This window comes from Limanda limanda, chromosome 5 (genome assembly GCF_963576545.1).
Source record: "Limanda limanda chromosome 5, fLimLim1.1, whole genome shotgun sequence".
In the NCBI taxonomy this organism is placed as follows: Eukaryota; Metazoa; Chordata; class Actinopteri; order Pleuronectiformes; family Pleuronectidae; genus Limanda; species Limanda limanda.
Window position 1 is genome coordinate 7,801,902 of NC_083640.1, and position 20,714 is coordinate 7,822,615.

General features: G+C 38.2%; 1 protein-coding gene across 1 annotated transcript in view; it reads right to left on the bottom strand.

Annotated features, from left to right (window-relative positions):
- The window catches only part of si:dkeyp-14d3.1 (transmembrane protein 132C), a 105,644-nt gene extending 91,095 nt beyond the window's left edge, over positions 1-14,549 (bottom strand). The window contains exons 1-2 of the mRNA XM_061071046.1: positions 14,468-14,549; positions 11,598-12,486 (exon numbers count right to left, since the gene is read on the bottom strand). Of these exons, the coding sequence (XP_060927029.1) occupies positions 11,598-12,486; positions 14,468-14,549 (971 nt within the window). The remainder of the gene's footprint in view (positions 1-11,597; positions 12,487-14,467) is intronic.
- Between the last annotated feature and the right edge of the window lie 6,165 nt (positions 14,550-20,714).

Consider the following 20,714-nt stretch of genomic DNA (forward strand, 5'->3'; position numbering starts at 1 on the left):
AATGAAGCCAATTTATCCCGGATAGAAACATTGCGATCTTGCACATTTGGAACCAGATTCAGTGCATTAGTGAGCATTAGCTGTCAGTCATGATATTTCATCTCGTCTTTATAATATCAAATTACTCATTAAAACCAAACTTATGAGAAAAAAAGACCAGTCCAACAGAAATCAGTGTAATGGGAACTACCAAACTTTACAGAAAGCATCTTTGAGAAATATTTGTATGACTTTTTAGTTTGGTCCATGTCCCATCCATAAACACGGAGGAGACTGGATTTATGACCTTTACTGCAACCAAGACAATTTGGCTTCACTTTTCTCCTCCCTTTGTATATGTTGTAAAGAGTTGAAACAAGTAGAGGCAGCTAGCCTGGCTTCAAAGGTAATTATCTCCCTGATAAAGAAAAATAAAATATTGTTAAAAAGCATTTGGATACAAAGATATCTTCTCATGTTGTCCAGATTTTAATCTACTAATCATATAATGAATTTGATTATGATTTTATGTGGTAAAATATTTTTTTCATTTCTGCATCTCATGTGAATGGCAGAAAAGAACAGTTATCACCACATAACAGCATGGGCAAAACTAACCGAGATAATTAGCTGCTGCTGCGAGCGAACAAGTGGAAGATATAATATGACCAGTTACGGTGCCAATTGCAGAGTTTTAAAGGCACATTAAAGTCCATGAAAACGAATAACGAAACCATTCCATTTAGTCCTTTGTGTTCCCTCCAAGAATCAGCAGTAAATCATACCTCTGTACTTTCTGACTATTCAAGGTCTAATGGACGACGTAATCAAACTGAGCCAGAGAGTGGAGGTTTACTGTAGTCTGTGTGTCATGCTGTATTTCTAGAGGCAACATGAGGGAGATGGATGGTTGTTTTAGTACATTGAAAAAAAAGAGAAAACTAAAATCCAATTAGTCTCTGTGCCATACATCTGCTTTTCCACTGATTGTGTTCTTTAATGCATGCGTGCATTAAGCAAAATCTAAACTATTATTTCTTTATTAAAAATGATCATCTATGATAACAAATGGCAATTCATTAGAGCAGACATCTCTATACCATACATTTAAAATCAGAACTTTATAATAGACAACTGTTGTTATAAGCCTGGAAGAATCCACAAAATACTGACCCTAAATTAAACATGAAGCTACAAGATAACAGGGTCTAGCTTAGAGACTGTAATTAATTATAAGAGACCCGCTTTGATCATGTTTATGCTTAGAAGGAATAAAAGTGTGAGGGGCAAAAGAAAAATGTAAGTAAAAGACTGGGGACTGAATAAGCTGACTCATTAATTAGCGCTGAATAACAGATAGAATGAATTTCTGTAATTTAATTCAGTCATCCTACAAAGAAATAATTACTGCTGCATGTATAATGTAGAGTGCAGGAGATACATTTTGATCTGTGAGGCTCTGTTCCTGTCGATATATTCATCAGTGGTGAGAGCGTGGCCTCTATTAACCTTCCAGTCTGGTATTTTAACTGTCAGGTTCGAATAAGTTAATATTCACCAATATTTAATTAGCGCACTAAACGTAAGTGTAACAGAGGGTCGGGCTGGTTATAAACCTAATCAGACGATCAAACCGAAAGATAAAATATCTGCAATCAACTCTGAATGACTGGCAGCGAAGAAAACCTTGGGAGCAGCTACTGTAATGAAGGGATAGTTCACTTTTCTTGTTCATCGTGGAGTCTATGGATTGAATTGAGAGCATGAGCATAGGGACATTATTTACATTATTCTAATGCAGATATTAGCAGATGTAAGCAGGTGTACATTTATTTATGGATCATGGAATAGATTTGTGTTTGATTGAATTAAGCAATTCTTCATAATAATAATAACGGAAGGTGGTCAAAATATATTACATAAAAGCTGAGGCAAAACTATCCTTCCCTACATTTGCCCGGCCCACATAGGCTTTCTATCAATCAATAAATCATATTGTAAAAATTCACAAATCACAATTTACCTCCTAGATCTTAACAGGGTGTAACATCCTCTGCCCTTAATCCTGCACCAGAGTGAGGAAAAATAACCAAATATTATCACTTAACACTGAGAAACAAGTGGAAACCTCAGAGTGAGGGATCCCTCTCCCAGGACAGACACACTGTCGCTTATAAAGAAAACATTTCAATTCTAGGGGGATAACTTAAGTCAAGTTTGGACTGTTTTTCCTGTTTTCTTTTCTGTAAATGTATTTTTCTCTCCTGCTAAACAAATTTGATCATGCATTATAAGTGTGGGGGAATGAAAAACGCAGTTTGACTGCTTCCTGTTAACGTCATGCTCATTGACACAAGATCGTGTGAATTGTTGTTTGCTAAAAACATCCCATCATGCACGCAAAACTGAGACAGCGATTACAATGCCATTCACTCTGCTTGTAGAAATCAAAGAAAGAACAGCCTTCTATGTAAAGGGTGGATCAACAGTATGTCTTTGTCTGTGTCGCTGTCTTATAAATGATTATATGAATGATATACCTGTGTGTAAAATATTGTATTTCCACTGAGAGCACAACTAGAGGGACGCGAGGCAGATGATAAGACCCCCGCCCCGCCCCATGGAGCAGTGTGGGAGCGACCGGGCTATAGTCGTGGGAGCTGTGCACTGCTCTGCTTGGCTCTATTACAGCACCGGCACCTCTCTGTGTACCCAGGATTTGGCAGCAGTGTTTGTTAACAGGGCCTCAGCGACTCAACACACACACACACACACACATAAACTACGAGCTAACACAAATGGAACACACGGTGGGACAACTCTGAATCTGCAAGCTCATCACAAGTTGATGTTTTGACGCCTTCCAGCAGCCGCCATGCTGCCCAAATGAAAATGTGAGACTCTTTACAACATAAAAACAACATAGATCTTCAAAATGTATTAGTGCTGTTTACTGGTTTTCATTATCGTTTTTTTTTTCCTTTTCAACAAGGCTCTTCATTGCAACCACAAGGACTCCACACACACACGTGCTAACACTGATAGCCTCTTTTACAGGAAGGGTAACGGTTTGATTTGGAGATGCACAAGCAATCGGCTGCAGGTTGCTACATCACAATGAAACCTGTCACAGACTAAATCTATAACTACAAAGAAATGATTCATAATGACTAGAAGGCAACTGACAAGATGTATTTAATGAGGGCCCTAAGCCAGTCTTGCATACGTTTAGTCTCGATCAGCTTTATCTAGAGTGCTTCTTTCTTCCTTCTTTCAAATGAGAGAAGCTGCTCTAAGAAAACGTCTTCAATGGCTGCCAATAATCTCATATTTACATTCCAGTGGTTCTGCTCGTTCAGAGCCTGTTTACAGCCGCAGATGATGGCTTTCAAATAAGATTGTACCATAATGACTCACAAATAAGTGTGTTAGCACTGAGTTGATCTGTATGTTGTGGTCTTATGTGAAGACAAGGAGGGGTCTCGCACTTGGCTTGAGCCAGCAAATCATTTATGGTCTGGTCCATTTCTCAAGCAGAGCTGTTAATCACTTGCTTCTATGAATTATTGGTCTTACTAGGACTTAAGTCTGGAGCCTTTATTGGTCTGCAGGTACAAATTTAGCATTGAAAGAACATGTTCACAGCCAACTTCACATAGTACTGTGTCAGCCTGTAGGTCTGAGTCTACGTACATGTGAGTCTCTACACAAAGTGACGGCGGAGCTAATATCCCTAAAGATGACAGAACTTGCCCTTTGCTGCATTTTAATATATGTCAGACTGAATTGTCACATATGCATGTGGGAACAACTGAATCACTTGAGTAAGGAGTATTGATTATAATACAGAACTGTTTTTGTTTTTATCGAGTAAATTGAGTAGGAGTGATGAGGGATGCTTGAAATGCAGTGAAGGGCAATGTAATAAAGTGTATTACATTTTTACACTTGAAAAGAGTATCTAAAAGTAAACAAAATCGACTAAATGTTCAATATAAGGCTCAACGATAGAGACAAAAACATTGTTTGTATTCCTTAGTCAATATCCCTAACTGTCAGGAAGAATGTAAATAAATCATTATTTCTCCACTGTGTTTTAAAAGTCATTTCAAAATATCACCTTGATGAAACAGTTCACAAATACAAGGAAGAACATTCAAAGCTCTTACTTTGCAAATGAAAAAGACTCTAATTATTGTTATTATTTTATTGCACAGCCCTAATTCGGTAATGGAAATAATTGTTAGTTGCAGTTCAAATAGGCCCTCTGGAAAAATCTTATTTTCTTAGACTCAGACTGTGAAGGAGTTATAACCTTTTTTACAGAGAATTATTCTATTTTGGATTCCCCTCCACTGATATTTTAGGTCATTGCCTCTTGCATACATTAGTCCCTGTTGTCCATCAGCACACATAATGAAGCGTAATGGTAGCTAATTTATTCAGTGAACACAGCCTCCTGCTCATATGGTACTTTTGGTATTCACAGTGAGAGCATAGCACGATGCTCAGACGTGTCAGCACACATGCACTTCTGTTTACACACTCAGACACACACATGCATACACAGGGCTGACACTTTTATTAAAATCTGTTTGCCAACAAATTTTTGGTGGAATGTTCTCTTTAGTGAACAATCTGCACGCACAGGACCAGCAATGTTTATCTGACTGGCCAAGTGACACAAAGACATTGAAGAGAACACATGAAACTCCTGCATCTGCTGCACTTCAGCATCTCACACACACACACACACACACACACACACACACACACACACACACACACACACACACACACACACACACACACACACACACACACACACACACACACACACACACACACACACAGGCACACACACACATACACACACCAGCACAGCTTCCACACAAACACACACACACAAAACCAATAGTTGAAGGTACGAAAGCAATAACAGTTATTATCTCCACACTGATGACAACACAGAATTTTGTGTCATTGCCACCAATTTTGTTCCAATCTTTGTCATTTCAGCTGCTGTTAAAGCCAAAGCAAAGGACAAGAGGAGCGAGATCAAACACAGAAAAGCTTGTAAGAGCTTTAAGTCACGGCCCAGTCCAAGCACTCTATACCAGTTTAACAAATCTGAATTTTATTTTTGTTTGGGTGGGGATAGTCTGACATTTTTGAAGGAGCAGGGATCTGCCTCTTTGTTTCACACTTAGTTTGTGTTTTATTTAGCTTCCATAGTAAGCTGAGTCTTGTTTTGAGAAACACATACGTGGAACTTTAGAATTATTAGTTAATAGAATTTTTACTAGCAATGATGCACACATCACTACACTGTATTCTGCATCATAACAGAAAGCAGAACTACATTGAAGTCTAATTTATCTATTTATTAGTTCATTTACAGTGTTTATATAAGTCGGGTATTATGTTAGGGCAGTGCGGCCTATAGGGTAGAGTGGTTGTCTTCCAACAAGAAGGTTGGCAGTTCAATCCTCAGTCTTCCTCATCTTGTGTCTGTTGTTACGAAACTAGGTCCTAAGACCACATTCACACCTGTTGTTGTGGTTCGTCCTAAACTGAAAAGCTTGAAGGTCCAGACCAAACAAGGTAGATGTTTAAGTGCCCTCTGTTAAAAGGAGGTTTTAAAGAAATTGTTGAAGGGGCTCTAATTTTACACACCAGTCTGTTTACAGGTCAAAGAGAGAACTACTGCATAAAATGAGGTTTCCGTTGCTCTAGAAGGAGCTCTCTGAAATCGGATAATCTGCCTCAAGTGATGTGACATTGTCAGTTGAGTCTGAAGACTACAAGTTACAAAATGAAAAAAATCTGATGGTGTAAAAAAACGGTGATCCAGACCCCTCTACTGCTCGAGGTTACATTTGCCACTCGTAGCATAACACACCCAAGTTTCTGACTGTAAGCAGTTGATTTGTACTGTGGGTAATATAGTTGGTAGATATTGACAAAGAAAGAAAAACATAGAGAAATAATGCTGCTTGCTGTATTGATTTAGATCATTTTTGCTACTGTCTATTGAGAGTGTGACAATAATACAAAAGTGGTCTCCTAATAACACCACAGAGAGACCTGCTTTTATAATGGTTACAAACGATTTTCATACAATCCCTAACAGGTCTCCAATCTGTCACTTCTGCTCTACTGTTACTGCACAACAACTGGTAGTGAACTTTTTATCAGCAAAGACATGTACATTTATAAAGAAGTGAGAGATGCACCCCACCATGGAGAATCTCTGCTCTCACTAATCTATTGTTGAAATGATGGCTGAGTACATTCAGGGAGGACAATGCCCATGTAATGACCCTGCCTGTACAGAGACTCTTACGGCAGCACTGTACCAACATAAAAAAAAAAACACATCGAAAATAGAGCAATTTCCTTTTGCGCTCTGGGGTTTTGCTTCCACTGGGAATCGCATGGGGAAAACATGCTTTAAATCATTTCCTTCATTGCATTTGATTTGCATATGAACCATCTAATACGGAGGGATAATAATGAATTATCAATGACATATAAAAATCTAGAATGCTCGTGCAGTGATACCAGAAAACACATTATGATAATGACTACAGCTTATACTTTACTTGCATATTAAATGTAATGGTTTTAAAGTCCTAAGTGCCTTTTCAGTGTCTCTTCCTTCACTGGACTCCCCCGTTCTGCAACTGTGCAAAATGTGCTGCTGTGCAGAAATGTCTTTATTCTTTGAAGACATTACAGGGAGGACCTCTTCTTGGTGATGAAACAGCTCAGGCTATTATGTGATAGCTACTGTTTCATATCCAGCACAACAGAGCAGGGACATATCCAAGCAGGAATGCAGCAAAGGAATACGCAGCAGTCAATGAGTTAATCTGGACTAATCCAGCTTTGTTCATAACATTTATACACTCATGATGTGCTTTGACACTGACACGACATTCTAAAAATAATATTAAGATGCTTTATTTATATATGAAATATTTAGTCAATCGCCATTAGATTTATATCACCTGCATGGTAGTGACATGCCTGCAGGATGAAAGTGTCATGAAATATCTTGATGTAATTAACTTTGTTGATATTAATGGCATAGCAATACATTAGTTTTAGAGTTCTTACTATTTGCTAATAGATGAGCACGCACATCTATAACAGTTTCTTTGTTGTACAGGGCTTCACCATTCAGCTGAGGTCAAACTTATCTCTCAGTTGTCATGTTTCTATAATACTACAAATTCCAGCCACTAATTTTTTATGACAAATACATTAGAATGGGAATGTAACTGCTGCCTGCTATGTTCAATGGAACTGTTGGCTGAGGAAATGTAAGACGTTGACAGAGGACAGCTGGGTTCACATCCTCAGTCCCACATGTGATTAGGTTTAGGCAATGACAGCAAATTGAGGTTAAAGAAAAGTGCAGTTTCATTTAACTGGTAGAAACATATCTTGCTGTATGCTTTAAATAATTTGTTTTCTTGTAAAACAAAACCATGATCTTTCCCTGACCTTCTGTGCCACCTACACAAACATAACCACAAGAAATCTCAAACTGCAGAAAAACTAATGAAACACGTTATTAGCACAGGCATTTGCTCTGTGAAATAGCACCACTGCTCATTTGGTTGAACATTAATGATTTATTTCAACTGTATATACAGTTATATGATGTTAATAGTCTTTGATTCTAGAAACATGGAACAACTCTGCTTTGAAGCCTTAGGAAACCCTGTATAGAAGCAAATTAAAGCATTTTAATCTGAGCCATGAATAATTTTTGCTGAATGAATTTTTGTTGAATTTAAACACTACTGAATTCATAGCATCAGAATATTTTACTTTTCCAACAGTGAATCTGTACTGATGTGGGGTAAACACACTTTCTAAAAATCTTTGTTCTTTTATTAGTGGTTTTGTGTTCAACTTCAAGTTTTTCGTGTTGATTTTCATTCACTTTAAAGGTCCAGTGTGTCAGATTTAAGTGAAAGGGATCTATTGGCAGAGATTAGATTTAAAATAATCCTAGTGATGTTTTCACGAGTGTGTTTCATCTAAATTGTACAAATTGTTGTTTTCTATATCTTAGAATGGGCCCTTTATATTTAAATACTTTATATTTGCATCAGGAGTGGATCCTCTCTACAGACCGCCATGTTTTTTACAGTAGCCCAGACTGGACAAAACCTTTTATGACAACTGACGGTTACCACAAGTTCTCTTTCATGTTTGGAAGGGGAGGTTGAGGTGAGGGGTGTTCTGCTGCAACATGACACTTCACCACTAGATGTCATTGAATTCTACTCACTGAACCTTTAAATAATCCCCTTTTAACCAACTATGTTTTTCACCCAATTAAATTCTTAAATCAGAATTGTCTGAGTGCAGCTGAGCTGCTGAAGTATTTTGAAAAAATAGCACCAAACCCCATCAATCTTACCTTACCTAACGTTAACCTGAACCTAATTCTAACAACAGTAGCATCCATCCATCTGTTTTTACTCATAAACATGTGTTTGAATGTATCGTCCCCTAACCTAACCCTACATTGAACTCTAAACCAAGCCCGGTGGCCGTGTGTCAGAATGAAGGAGCAGACAAAATGTCCTCACTTTGTGCTGTCTAATTAACTGGTCCTCCTCACTAGGATAGGAGTACATGTATGCACACACACACAAGCACACACACGATAAAAATGGGGACACTTACATTATAATTATAAACTGAGAGGGTAATGTAACCTAAATTAAACAGGCTAATAAAATATTTCAGTGCTATACACCTAGTGGTATTTATATTTCCACATTAAATACTCAGTAGTGGTTACATTTCACAATTCAGTTGCTCATAAAATTCCAATTCCAATTATTAATATTTGTCAATATCATTATAACATCCTTCCTTAACGATCTGGCAAACACTTTGGATTAATAGTCACAGGTTGTTAAACCACTTATAGCCATTTTTTTTCATTACTACTGTATCATCAGTTGTTATTGTAGAGTATAATGAAAACAGGTGTTAGTAATGTGTAGACTTTGAAGATATGATATAAATATATGGAGCTGAGAATGATCTCATTACAGGATGCTGTGGAGAACAAACCTCAGGAGGATGTAATTAAACAGGTTTAAAATATATCATTATGTTTTATATCCGTTATTATATCTCTTATTTCTCTCTACACTGAGGAAACGAGCAAGCTATTATCATATGCTACGATAAACTATGCCTCATATGGCTGCACAACTGTCCAACTTCCTCGAATGGGCTTTCATTCAGCAGGAAATGACAACATGAGGTAACAGGATAATGTGAATGTTTAGAAAGATTGCAGCAGGCTAAAATAAGAGCTGGTCTACATCATCATATTAGAATAAGATATCTGGTGAGGGCTGCTCTGCACAATGCTATTCTACAATACCTTACACCAGCATACAGTATTCTTAAACAAAGGTGCCTCATCTTGGCAAAGGTGTAATGCAGTTCAGACAAATAATGCATTTAAAATAATAAACTAAAATATATATTTTTTTATATTATATATAATATAATATAATAAACACAATCATTTAGACAGTTGTACCAGTAGTTACAGTATTTTCTTCTTTAATTCACATCCAAACCATGTTTCCACACGGCTTATCAAATGCTCCACACAGAAAATCCCTCTAAATCTGAGGAAAGTAAACTGCAGAAAAAATAAGTAAATCATTTCTGTGTCTGAGTGACACAGCCTATTAAAACAGAGCAGGTCTGAGCCGCTCAAATTAAAAGTAGCATGTCAAGACAGAAATACTCCAGCAAGGCACATACGCTCCATGCTGGGGGTCCACTGTATGATCAGCTATTAAATATGTGTGACAATGGCTTTAATTGCATAACAACTATCACAGTTTGAGCCTTTCAGCATAATGGACGAGACAAAGGTGAAAAATGGTGCAGAGAGAAGGAAAGACTTACAGAAGGGCTCAGTGGCCTCTGAATATTTTTTTTTAAATGTAAAATTGTTCATGCATATGGAGATAACAGAGAATTTTTGTTGCCTGTAGATGTTGATTACACATTCGAATGCATAGTGAGGCATAAAATGCAGAAATTAGATATGAAGGATGGATTTTTAGCATAAAATATAGAAAACTCAGGATCTAATAAACATGTAAAATGAAAAGTATCAGGAGGCCTGTTTGACAGATTGCACAGGATCATAAGCTCTTCCTGCACTCGCGCTGCACAGCTAACAATGGCTGACACAGAAGTGTGTAGTACACAGATGATAATGATGCTGTGAATATAGAGATCAAAGTCTTTTTTCCCGCTCTGGTGATTAAGCGTCCTAACAAATGTGCGCACGAGGACAGCCTTATCACCTAGGACCACACAGAGGCCTTTTCCATATCTGTGGCTCTCAGATGGCCAACCTGCGCCTGCCATGCACTATACGCTGCCAATAAAAACACCACAGGCGCTGCCTCTGTGGCACAGCCCGGCCTGTTCATTTGACTGATGAAAGGAATCATTCAGAGTTCTTCAAATTAGGGGAAAAGAAAAAGTTTGTAGTGCTTTATCACCTCAGGACAACTAGTTGGTAATTAAATGTAGCATGGGAGGGACACGCGTCTGGAGAATTGGTTTGGTTTGTTAAAACTTCACAGCTATTGTGAACACCTAAACTCTTATTTTAGGCCTAAAGCACACACTGTGTATCTTTCTTTTTGTTAGCTGTGGAAAGTATATTCATTAGTAAACAACTAGAAAAACAAAATAAGCATTTAATGGCTTAATTTATATTTATTAATATATGTTTATTTTAAAATTGCTTCTGTTCTTCGGGCCTTGCCTAAGCAGAAAACACTTCCATTCAGCATATTGCTTGTTTTCATGTTGACAAACTGACTGGACTGCTTGTTGCAGCCAAGCTGAAGGTTTATAAATGTTTTAAGACTGTGTGATTAAGATCGGCTCCAGTCATTACACTAATGGACATCCGTTTTAATTAATGACCACCTCATTGCATTGCATGATATGTATCTAAATCATTTTGTCTCATCTGTTCACTGTAATTGGAACCTATCAACAGCTTCACTGAATCACACAACAACCCTGCTTGTTCTTTATTGCACAAGGGAGAAAACGGCTGCTTACCGGGGCGTCGCAAAGCAGGCGATTGACTTGGACCCAGAGGTTTGGTTGAAGATTAGAACGTCGATGAACAGTAATTTGATACGAAAAGAATCATTTGAAGATTCTCATGCACGACAAAGGTCAGCTGAATGAGGAGTATTTAATTGTTTAATTGTGTTACTTGATTCACCACTTGTTGTCTTCTTTACTTATCTGAATGTAAGTGATCATGACGATAATCCATTTTCCAATATAAAAGCACTACTTGCCGTTGGCTGCCATTAGCCCGTGTTTAAATTGATGCTGTCAGGTGACCTCACTAGATCAATAATGATTTGATGGATGCTCGTGGTGCAGACATACAGCAAATAGAGAGAATAGAGAGTTTAGTGTTTCAGCCTTGAGAAAGAAAATAAAGAAAAAAATAGTATGAGCATGTATTGTATAACAGTATGAGACACTTCCATGGAGAAGAAAAACAAATGCACTCTTACCTGAGAGTAAAGATTGCCACAGGAGAGTAGGCCGACACCATGATAAAAGCAGAGACCGTTTCCCTCTGTCTCATGGGCGTAGCTGGAACCATGACCATAAAGTTATTATCCAGCCTTTGTTCGGCGAGAGGAGGAGGAGCGGGGTTCTGGTAGAGCTTCACACCGCCGATCCTCCTGAGAGGCGTGGACGTGAAGGAGCCGTACAGCCCTTCCTGGCTGGAGCGGATGAAGCTGTCCTTCCTGGACTCCTCCGAGTGGCACTCTCCAGCCTCAGTGGACTGCAGCGTGTAGTAGAGCTCCACCGGAGTGCCCTCTGTTACTTCGACGTTCCTCTGGCGTCCAGGCACTACACTTGGAGGGCTGAACCAGCTGGCCAGCGGCTCCAGCTCAGCCACGCACAGCCCCAGCTCCCCTTTCAGCTGGCAGGTGCCGTGCACCTCCTGGGTCTCATGGAAAGCAAACATGTGCACACAGGGCAGCTTGTCGATGGCACTGTAGTCGTCCCAGTCCCGCCCTGCGATATAGAACAGAACCTGGACTTTGGGCTTGGCCAGGTGAATCCTGGTATCCATGAGGAATGTCTGCACCTTCCAGTTGAAGGTGAAGACAGAGGAGGCGGGAAAAGTCCCCGGGCTCTGAAGGAGCTCTAAAGGGACGGGCTGCTCCACAGACAGAGGACCATAGCTCGCATTCAGTGAGGGCAAACTTCGAGCCTGGTAGATGAAGAAAGGCTCAGTCCGCGACATCAGGCTAGAGTTCCGCATGAAATCCTGATTGGCCTCCTTCAGGAAGAAGGCCAAGTCAGCGTTGAGCAGCTGGTAGTTGACAGGCAGGTACGTTGGGATGGAGGAATATCTCTGCAGTCCCTCTAAGACTCGACAGTCTGCTGCTGCAAGAGACACGGGAGAAGAGGTGTGTCAGAACAAGCTCAGCACAGTAAAGTTGATGGTGCGAGAAGCAGTTGTAAAAACTAGCAGCTAGTTAGTGACAGATATTTGAAGCATCAAAAAACTAAAGATTAACCATTGCTTGATTGATAGGACTGTGTTCCACCTAAAATAGGACAGTAATAACAGTGTGTTTCATGTTATATATGTTCTTAGACTTGTTCTATTGTACCCGTTGTTGTTGACAATGGACAGTCGGACTGTCGGTTGGGACAACAGTGAAAGTGCAATATTTAAGTGTATATGTATGTGCTCTCAATGAAAATCTATGGAGATCTCACATAGTAGTGTTTGTGTTGTATTAGTGATACAACACCTAAACAATTTATCAATATATAAAATTTTATTTAACAATTTTTGAAGTAAAAACAATTAATTAAGCACATTTCCTGGAGCATCATTGTGAATTGAGCGTTTTTGGTCTTTGGTGTGTGGCATAAGTTAAAGTTTTAAAATAAATAGTTAATTATCTTGATGAAGTCCTCTTCATTAGGTTGTATTCAAGTTTTCTTTTTAATGTGAAGTTATGTATGGTTTAAAGTTTACAATTAAACCACTAAAATGTCAATTCTCAATTACACTTTTTGTCATGAGGGTTTGATCACAAATCACAATAATTATGGCAGTAACATAAAAACTGAAAAATCCATTAATTTAAAAGACATACGAGTTGTTCATATATTCACTTATACTCAAGTTACTTCCCACCCTGTGCAACAACACTATAAGCAGAATATCCCTGGGCCCCATAGGGAAAATAACTATCGAAATTGATCAATAACATTATATTAGTTTGTAATAACTTTATAAGAATTTATTTAATATTCCCCATGTCAGCAGAATATCAACTAAAGAAGATAAATGTCTCAGAACTAGTTTTTTATACCGAAGGTCTTTATTTAAGATGTAGTCAAAGTCTGCCATTAATCAAATTACTGATATCCACTGAGATGCAATGAAAGTGGCTTGTTGTTTATCCAGCTTTCGACAAACTTGAGTAACTCTTCAGTTATGACTAAAATGTGTCCGCAGCAACTTTCTAAAAGAATTAAAAGATAGAATCGGATGCCTGGTGAGATCCATAAAGCGATCCTATTCTTTCAACTAAACAGCTCCCTATTGAAAACATTACCTTGCCAAATTATATTTCAGTTAGGCAGTGTGCCTTTATGTCTGCTGTTGTTTATGAAACACTTAACAATTGAGAACATTTGTTTCTTTCGAGAAACTAAAATTAGTTTTGGGAGGAAAATATTTCTTTACAAGAAAATAAGCTATGTAAATGAGTGTAGTTTTATAATTAATATTGTTATGATTATGGCACCAACACTCATATTCAACAATGCCTGGTGCTAGTCTGACCGGGCCTCATACTCCGAATTACCAGTGTTACATACATTGTAAAAAAGGAAATGTTACTTTCCAACAGGTATGGCGGCTCATCATAGACACTAATGGCATATTAATAATTAAAATGAGGCCCTCGATGTGCAGTGTCAATCTCCTTATCACCTGTGGCCCCTCTGTTTGAGGAGTAGCACAGCGCACACAATAAAAATAAAGGCTTTGACCTTCTACTCAAGAGCCACCTACTGTGTGATCACACTCCCTATCCACACTCCCATCTTCGTACTAACTGCCAGAGAATTTCTTTCCTCCAATCGTCCGCGTAAATCAACGACATGACAGTTTACAAATCAGTCAGGAATTTGTGATTCATGGTGCTCCTGTCCTGTCCTGTCCAACTGAGGGACACCATTTTGCACACGGGCTCTGACTGTCAACCCTGATGCACCAGCGCTCCTACACTGAAACCACCAGCTTCCTTGTGTGCGCACCTTCTGAGCACCACAGAGCAATTTGTATTTTCCCTGAACAAGCCGCTTAGAGTCATTTGTTGGCAAGTTGTATACATGCCATTACCCCGCTCCCAAATGAAAAGCTTGATAGTCCAGCAAGACACAGCAGTCGGGAACAAAGTCATCCTCTGGTCCCTGTGCGCCATCGCTGTTCTCACTCTCATGTCTGAGTCGTCGTGTCTCAGGTAGAGTGAAAGCAAAGAGCTCTCTCCAGGGGACTGAGCCGCTCACTCTGCAGGAATGTAATCTCCTCCTCACAGCTGATATAAAGAATTCAAATGTGCCCACATCTCTGCTTACACACAAGCTGGAAAACATAGGATTTTTCTGGTTAACTGACTAACAAACTACACATTTTGCATCAGAAAGAGGCAAATATGAAATAATTACATTTCATAAAAATCAAAGGCTGCTCTGTTCATATTTGATCCAAGCAAATTAGATAAAACGAGACACAGATCAAATGAATGAATCTTCTATTGTATACAAGAACAACACAAGAGCAAGAAGAAGAGCTTCTGAATAAAAACGTGAAGGACGACCTTGTTAAAAAGACACACTGAGCAGACATATTCACGGAATTATTTGAATTCTATTTAATACAAAGCAATGAGGTGCATTAAGTGTACAAAGAAAAACCTAAAGTGTAGTCATCGCTTTATAAACTGAGGCGCTAGTCTTGTGGAAACGAGCGAATGGACAAACCAGTACAAATCAGGAATGTCTACTCCAAACTGTCACTGTTTTATTAGATTTAATTATAGAACATACGGTACATATAGCACTCACTGGTCATTAATTTGGCTCAACTATGCTTTAAACTATATTTAATACATGAATCTGAAACATTAACGTTCTAAAATTTATAAAATTTACTTTTCAAGAGAGATAAAAGATCCAGAGTTCACATTCATATCTATGCCAAGGCCCAGCAGTCCTCTTATGAAACCACATTTAAACTCCTTAGATTGTTTAGATTTTTCTTTGGATCTGCATCAAATTGCACACACTCATAAACATTATAAATTAGTTTTTAATAAGATCCATAACTTATTCTCTGAGAAAATGAAAGCGACATCAAAATCCTGGATCCACCCACTGATCTAGATCCACTCCCTGGGTCGTGCCACACAACATTTTATGGAAATGGTTTGAGTAGTTTTTGCATAATTCTGCAAAATTACAGATGGAGAAAATATTTTGGTAAATATACAATCTTTTACATTTTGAGAATTAAAAAAAATGGTTTTACTTGTAATGTTTTGCTCGGTCCTGCCTGCTCCACCATGCACCTTTAATAACTTTGTTTAACAGAGAGGTGACAGTAACATTAGCACCAGTGTGACTACTGGACAGGAAGCTAAATATATTTCAGTGTCCTTCATATTTTCCTTTTAAGACATGGCTAAAGTCACACTTGATTTAAGATCACTTAATTCCAAAAATTTCCATAATGTATTTGTCTTTTTTCACTTGTGTATCATATTTGTATATTGATAGCTGTTATGTTTTTTTGTATAACCTGTTTTGGGACTACAGATATATATTAGCATTCTTACTACGTGCTACGTTTTCCAAATCAACAGTTAGCTCCAGTTTCAGCATGAGCATGCAGCCCTTGTTTACTGTCGGACTGAAAAACTGAGTGCCTGAATACTGACACTGAATTTATACATTAGAAAATAATCCTATCTAGAGCCAAAGAAAGCCTGGAACGGTCAAGACTCAAATCCAACATAAATCAACAACAAGAATCAGCAAGCCTGTGTTATGGTATGGAATTAATAAATTGTACAAAGCTTTTTTCAAGATGAATTATTCTCTCCTGTCAGAAGAAAAAGCACTGAGATACTACAACCAACCCAGGCATGAAGTCTTAACTTTAAACACATAAGAATGTTATTAGACAAACATTTTTTTTTTTTAGAATTGTTGAATTATTATAACTTGAAAATTGATAAAAGGGGCCTACAGACCAGGAAAAACAATACATTGATATAAAAAATGAGATTCACATGATATTATAAGACCTGATGAAGGTAGCGCATTTTTTCTGTGACTAGCTTTTAAGAAAAAAACATTGTGAAAGAACATGTAGCCACAGACAGCAATACACAGGTTCTAACCCCTTTGCACGCAACAGAGGGAAGCTGGCATTAATTAAATCTGCAAGCAGCGATATGAGAGATTTAGGTTTGAGAAAACTGAACAAAGTCGCCTAAACTCATTAAATTCTGTTTAAAGATGGTGTAAGACCGATCACAAACTTATTTCATCTTGTAAATGTATCTAGCATTTTAGTCATTTTGCCCTCAAAGTTCTATCATAAGTTTCTTCCTCATCAGGAGACAAGTTGACTTAAAAGTAGGGCTGGGCAAGTTAACTCGTTTTAATCGAGTTAACTCAAGTGATGAGTTAACTCGATTGTTTATCCGCCAATTATTTTCTTTTTTCCTGTTCTGCAGCATTATTTTCTTTTTTCCTGTTCTGCAGCAGTCAGCAACAGACTTTCACAAAATAAAAGCCTGACTTTCACAATAAAACAATAAATAATCAAACCTGAGTGAATGCGAGATAAAATAATTAATCGAGTTAACTCATCACTTGAGTTAACTCGAGTTAACTCCATTGAAACGAGTTAACTTGCCCAGCCCTACTTAAAAGCAAAGATGTCATAAGCCACACCCACTTGCACTAATCAATACAGCACCTCAGAATAAACACAAGCTTTGTATGATATAATGCGCACCAGAAAAAACAACGAGAGCAGGTATGACGGTCTACTCTACTGAGAGCTGCACGCTGTTTACCGCAACCAATACAGTGTTTTACACCCTGCTCATATATAAAAGAACTTTGTATCTCAGTCCCCCATAGCTGCATACCAGGTTTGGTCATAATCCAAAGGGTCCTATTCATTTTACTGTTTGCATTTGGCTAAAACTCGTACCCAAGCTGTGACCTTGACCTTGATAGTGCGGGTCCTTACCCCAGCCCCAACAAAGTTGCCAAGTTTAATCCAAAAGCTGCCCACATTATCACTGTGATACCATTTAGTGCAAGTGTACAAATACTAACCTCCAATATGTCAATGTTTTTCTGTGCAGCAGTTGTGTAGATAAGTTATGAGGACCCTGGGACCCTTTACAGCTTCAACCGCTATCACCAGCTTTGGGCTCTCTTTGTATTTCACTGCCCCAACGACTCACTACTTGGATCAACAAAATTCAAATTTAACTCTAAAAATAGGTAATCAATCAAATGTTATTTCTATAGCCCATATGGTAACAACCCACTAAGTTTAAATACCTGAAACCTCATCAGTTATAACTGAAAAAGCCTGCAGGACCTGAAAGACTGAGAACCTTCACACTCAATTAGTTATACATGCTTAATAGCATTTGAGAAATATAGGCATTGTTTCCTGTCCCAGGTAGTTAAATAGAGTTAGTAGCCATCCCTTAATCTGGTGGTTTTTACGCTCAGCCTGGCTAGTCAATAATTGTGATGCATAGCATCTTATCTAACATTAAAGGAGAGCAGTGACATTCGAATGTCAGAGAGCTGAGGTTTTTTAGCACCACTATCAGAGGCTATAGTTAGCAGTTTAGATTGATATTTTCAGTTCAAGATGAACAAATATCTCACCAGACTTAAAAAAGCAACAGAAACCCTCAAACCTGTGTTCAGTCAGGAGGTCGGCAGTGCCAGAGGCTGGTGATCTCAGATGAGATTTATAGAGCAATAAGCTGTTTTTCCTTCAGGGAAATGTATGCAGATTTAATTATTATTGCCCACCTACCCCTCCATCTCTCCCTCCGTGTCTCTATGCAGTTACAAGAGTGTGTGTGGGTGTGGTCACAAGTTATATGTAGTTAGGCTATTGGTGATGATGGATCGCTCAAGAAGGCAGAGCAGTTTGGATAATACTTCACTCCTGCTCGGCCTGAGCTTTTATTGGCAATGGAGCAGACCGTGCTATGTAATGTCAAAACTGTCCCATCTGTGCTCATGCTGCTTCCTATGTATTATGTTTGAAAATACATCTACAAGCATGTTGGGAGGTTCATTTCTTATCACTTCCATACTGTTTATACCATTTATACAATTTAGAGAAGTTGAAATACTTCATACATCATTAAATGTAAACATACAAACTTAATGAGTTAAAATGCAAACAAGACATTAAACTAAGTCAAAATCTGTTATAAGGCTGGAATGTAGGTCTATAGGCAAAACTGCAGACATAAGGGAAAATATGTAATCCATTAATTATCATATCAACAACGTCATTGTGTCAACCGGTTCCAGCTTTTTCTCTGTTTGCTTTTCTTCCCTCCTCTGTGCTCACAGTATTATAAAACAGCTGAATCCCCACTAAAGCTGTTCTCATTTCAATGGTTTTCTGTTATATTAAATCATTTATGTACAATTTCTGTATATCTGCAGAAATGACTATTAAATAAAAAATGCCTGACTTTGTGTTGGGTTTAGGCTGAGATTCCAAGCGGCTTATTTGTACATTTGGGTATGATACATATGTTGACCAATTTTTTTTGCATGTAGGTAAGAAATGCGGCGGGGGCTGGCGTTAAAGACTCATTCGCATCAGAAACCATAACAGATGAAAAAAGGCTTTGCGTAGTTCAGTTCAGTGCCCAGATGTCACTGTGTAAACTGTAATAACTGCAACTGACAATTGTCTTGACAACGAGCAACTTAGAAAAGTACTTGTGCTGACTGTAGTTGTACTAATTGTCTTAACAAGAAATCTTAGAAGATCCCAAATATGGTAATTATATCTATTCACAAAAAAGGGGGGGGGAGTTTGCACATCGTTAATCTGGCATAGAAATGCAAAGATAAAAGAAAAATAATGATAATTCAACTGAAAGAAATGTCTACTTCAGCATACACTTTATGTTCCACATCATTTATAATTAAAGTGTGGCATTAAAGTGTAAAAGGATAGACAGCATTATGCTGAGCCAGATACATTCTAATGTTTAACTCTTTTCACTTCCAGTTTTTAATATATGGGGATATTTCTGTCTCCTCTCTTTATGGAAAGAGTGTTGAGGCTGAGTTTTCCTCAGATTCTAACAAATAGAGGATGGGTGCTTCATAAAATGTGACAAATGAATGGGCATTATGGAAGCAGTGTATGCTTTCAAACTTAAGCAGTGTGTCATTCTTACCCTAGCAGCTAGCTGTGAAGATTAGTGGACGAAAAAAATCTGTTGGTCCAGAGCGAAACCTCTCAACAACTTTATTTTGATTTGTGCAGATATTAATGGCCCACAACTAACGCATTGCAATGACTGGTGATCATCTAACTTTTTAACTCTACTGCTAAAATAAAGTTGGGGAAATGTCTAGTAGCTATTGATATTGATCTTTAACAGATAGACATCGATCCAACAGAAACTATTCTTATAGCTTTGATAACCCCCTTTTTTGCATCTAGCACCACAAGCAGGTCAACGTTTTCACTCATCCAGTGAGGAATTCCCACATCCATTTGATTGTTTGAAGGCTTTCATGGTTCCCATTCATACTGAATACAATAGAAAGAAGGACAGCGTGTGTCCACTTCCTGCCGTTGTACAAAAATGCAGCTATTCTATCCTGGACAAGGTTGCTGCAATCTTGCACTTATTGCACAGGTAATCGTTGTGTGGAGCCAAAGTATCAAGCGCCCGCCGACTATCGACCAATTGATCGCTCTTCCACAGCATCAAATAACTAATTTAAACCAAAAATGATCACCTGTGTTCAAAACTTTATAAAATGACAGAGACTGGATGGGGGCTGGGTTTAAAATCCAGCATGACACCAGGGGGCGATCAAGATGATCTGGTTTCACTTTTGGGGATCTTAAAATAGAGTCTATGTTCCCAGATGACGTATGCTAATGGGATTGTTGATCTACTCTCTTTTCTTATTTTATGTAAACCCTGGCAATTCCTTCTTTTTTTATTTGTCACCCTCATCAGGATACAATTTTATTTTGATTTATGATCTGAAAAACTAAAAACAGTTCCATCAGCCTCAGTTGTACTTTGTTTTTAGTGTGAACTTGCTGACAGGCTAAAGTCAATCAATGAACATGATAAAGATTATACCTCAGAAACAATCACTTTCATTGACTCAAGCTTGTTCAGATACAGATTTTCTCTTATTTGCAGATGTAGGATAACAACAGCAGCCTGAACAGCTTTCAGATGATGAAGTCACACTAGGACTTAACAAGCACAGATTTCAGCTCTGATTATGGCGCAGTTAAGTGGAAGAAAATCTTTATGTCTCAT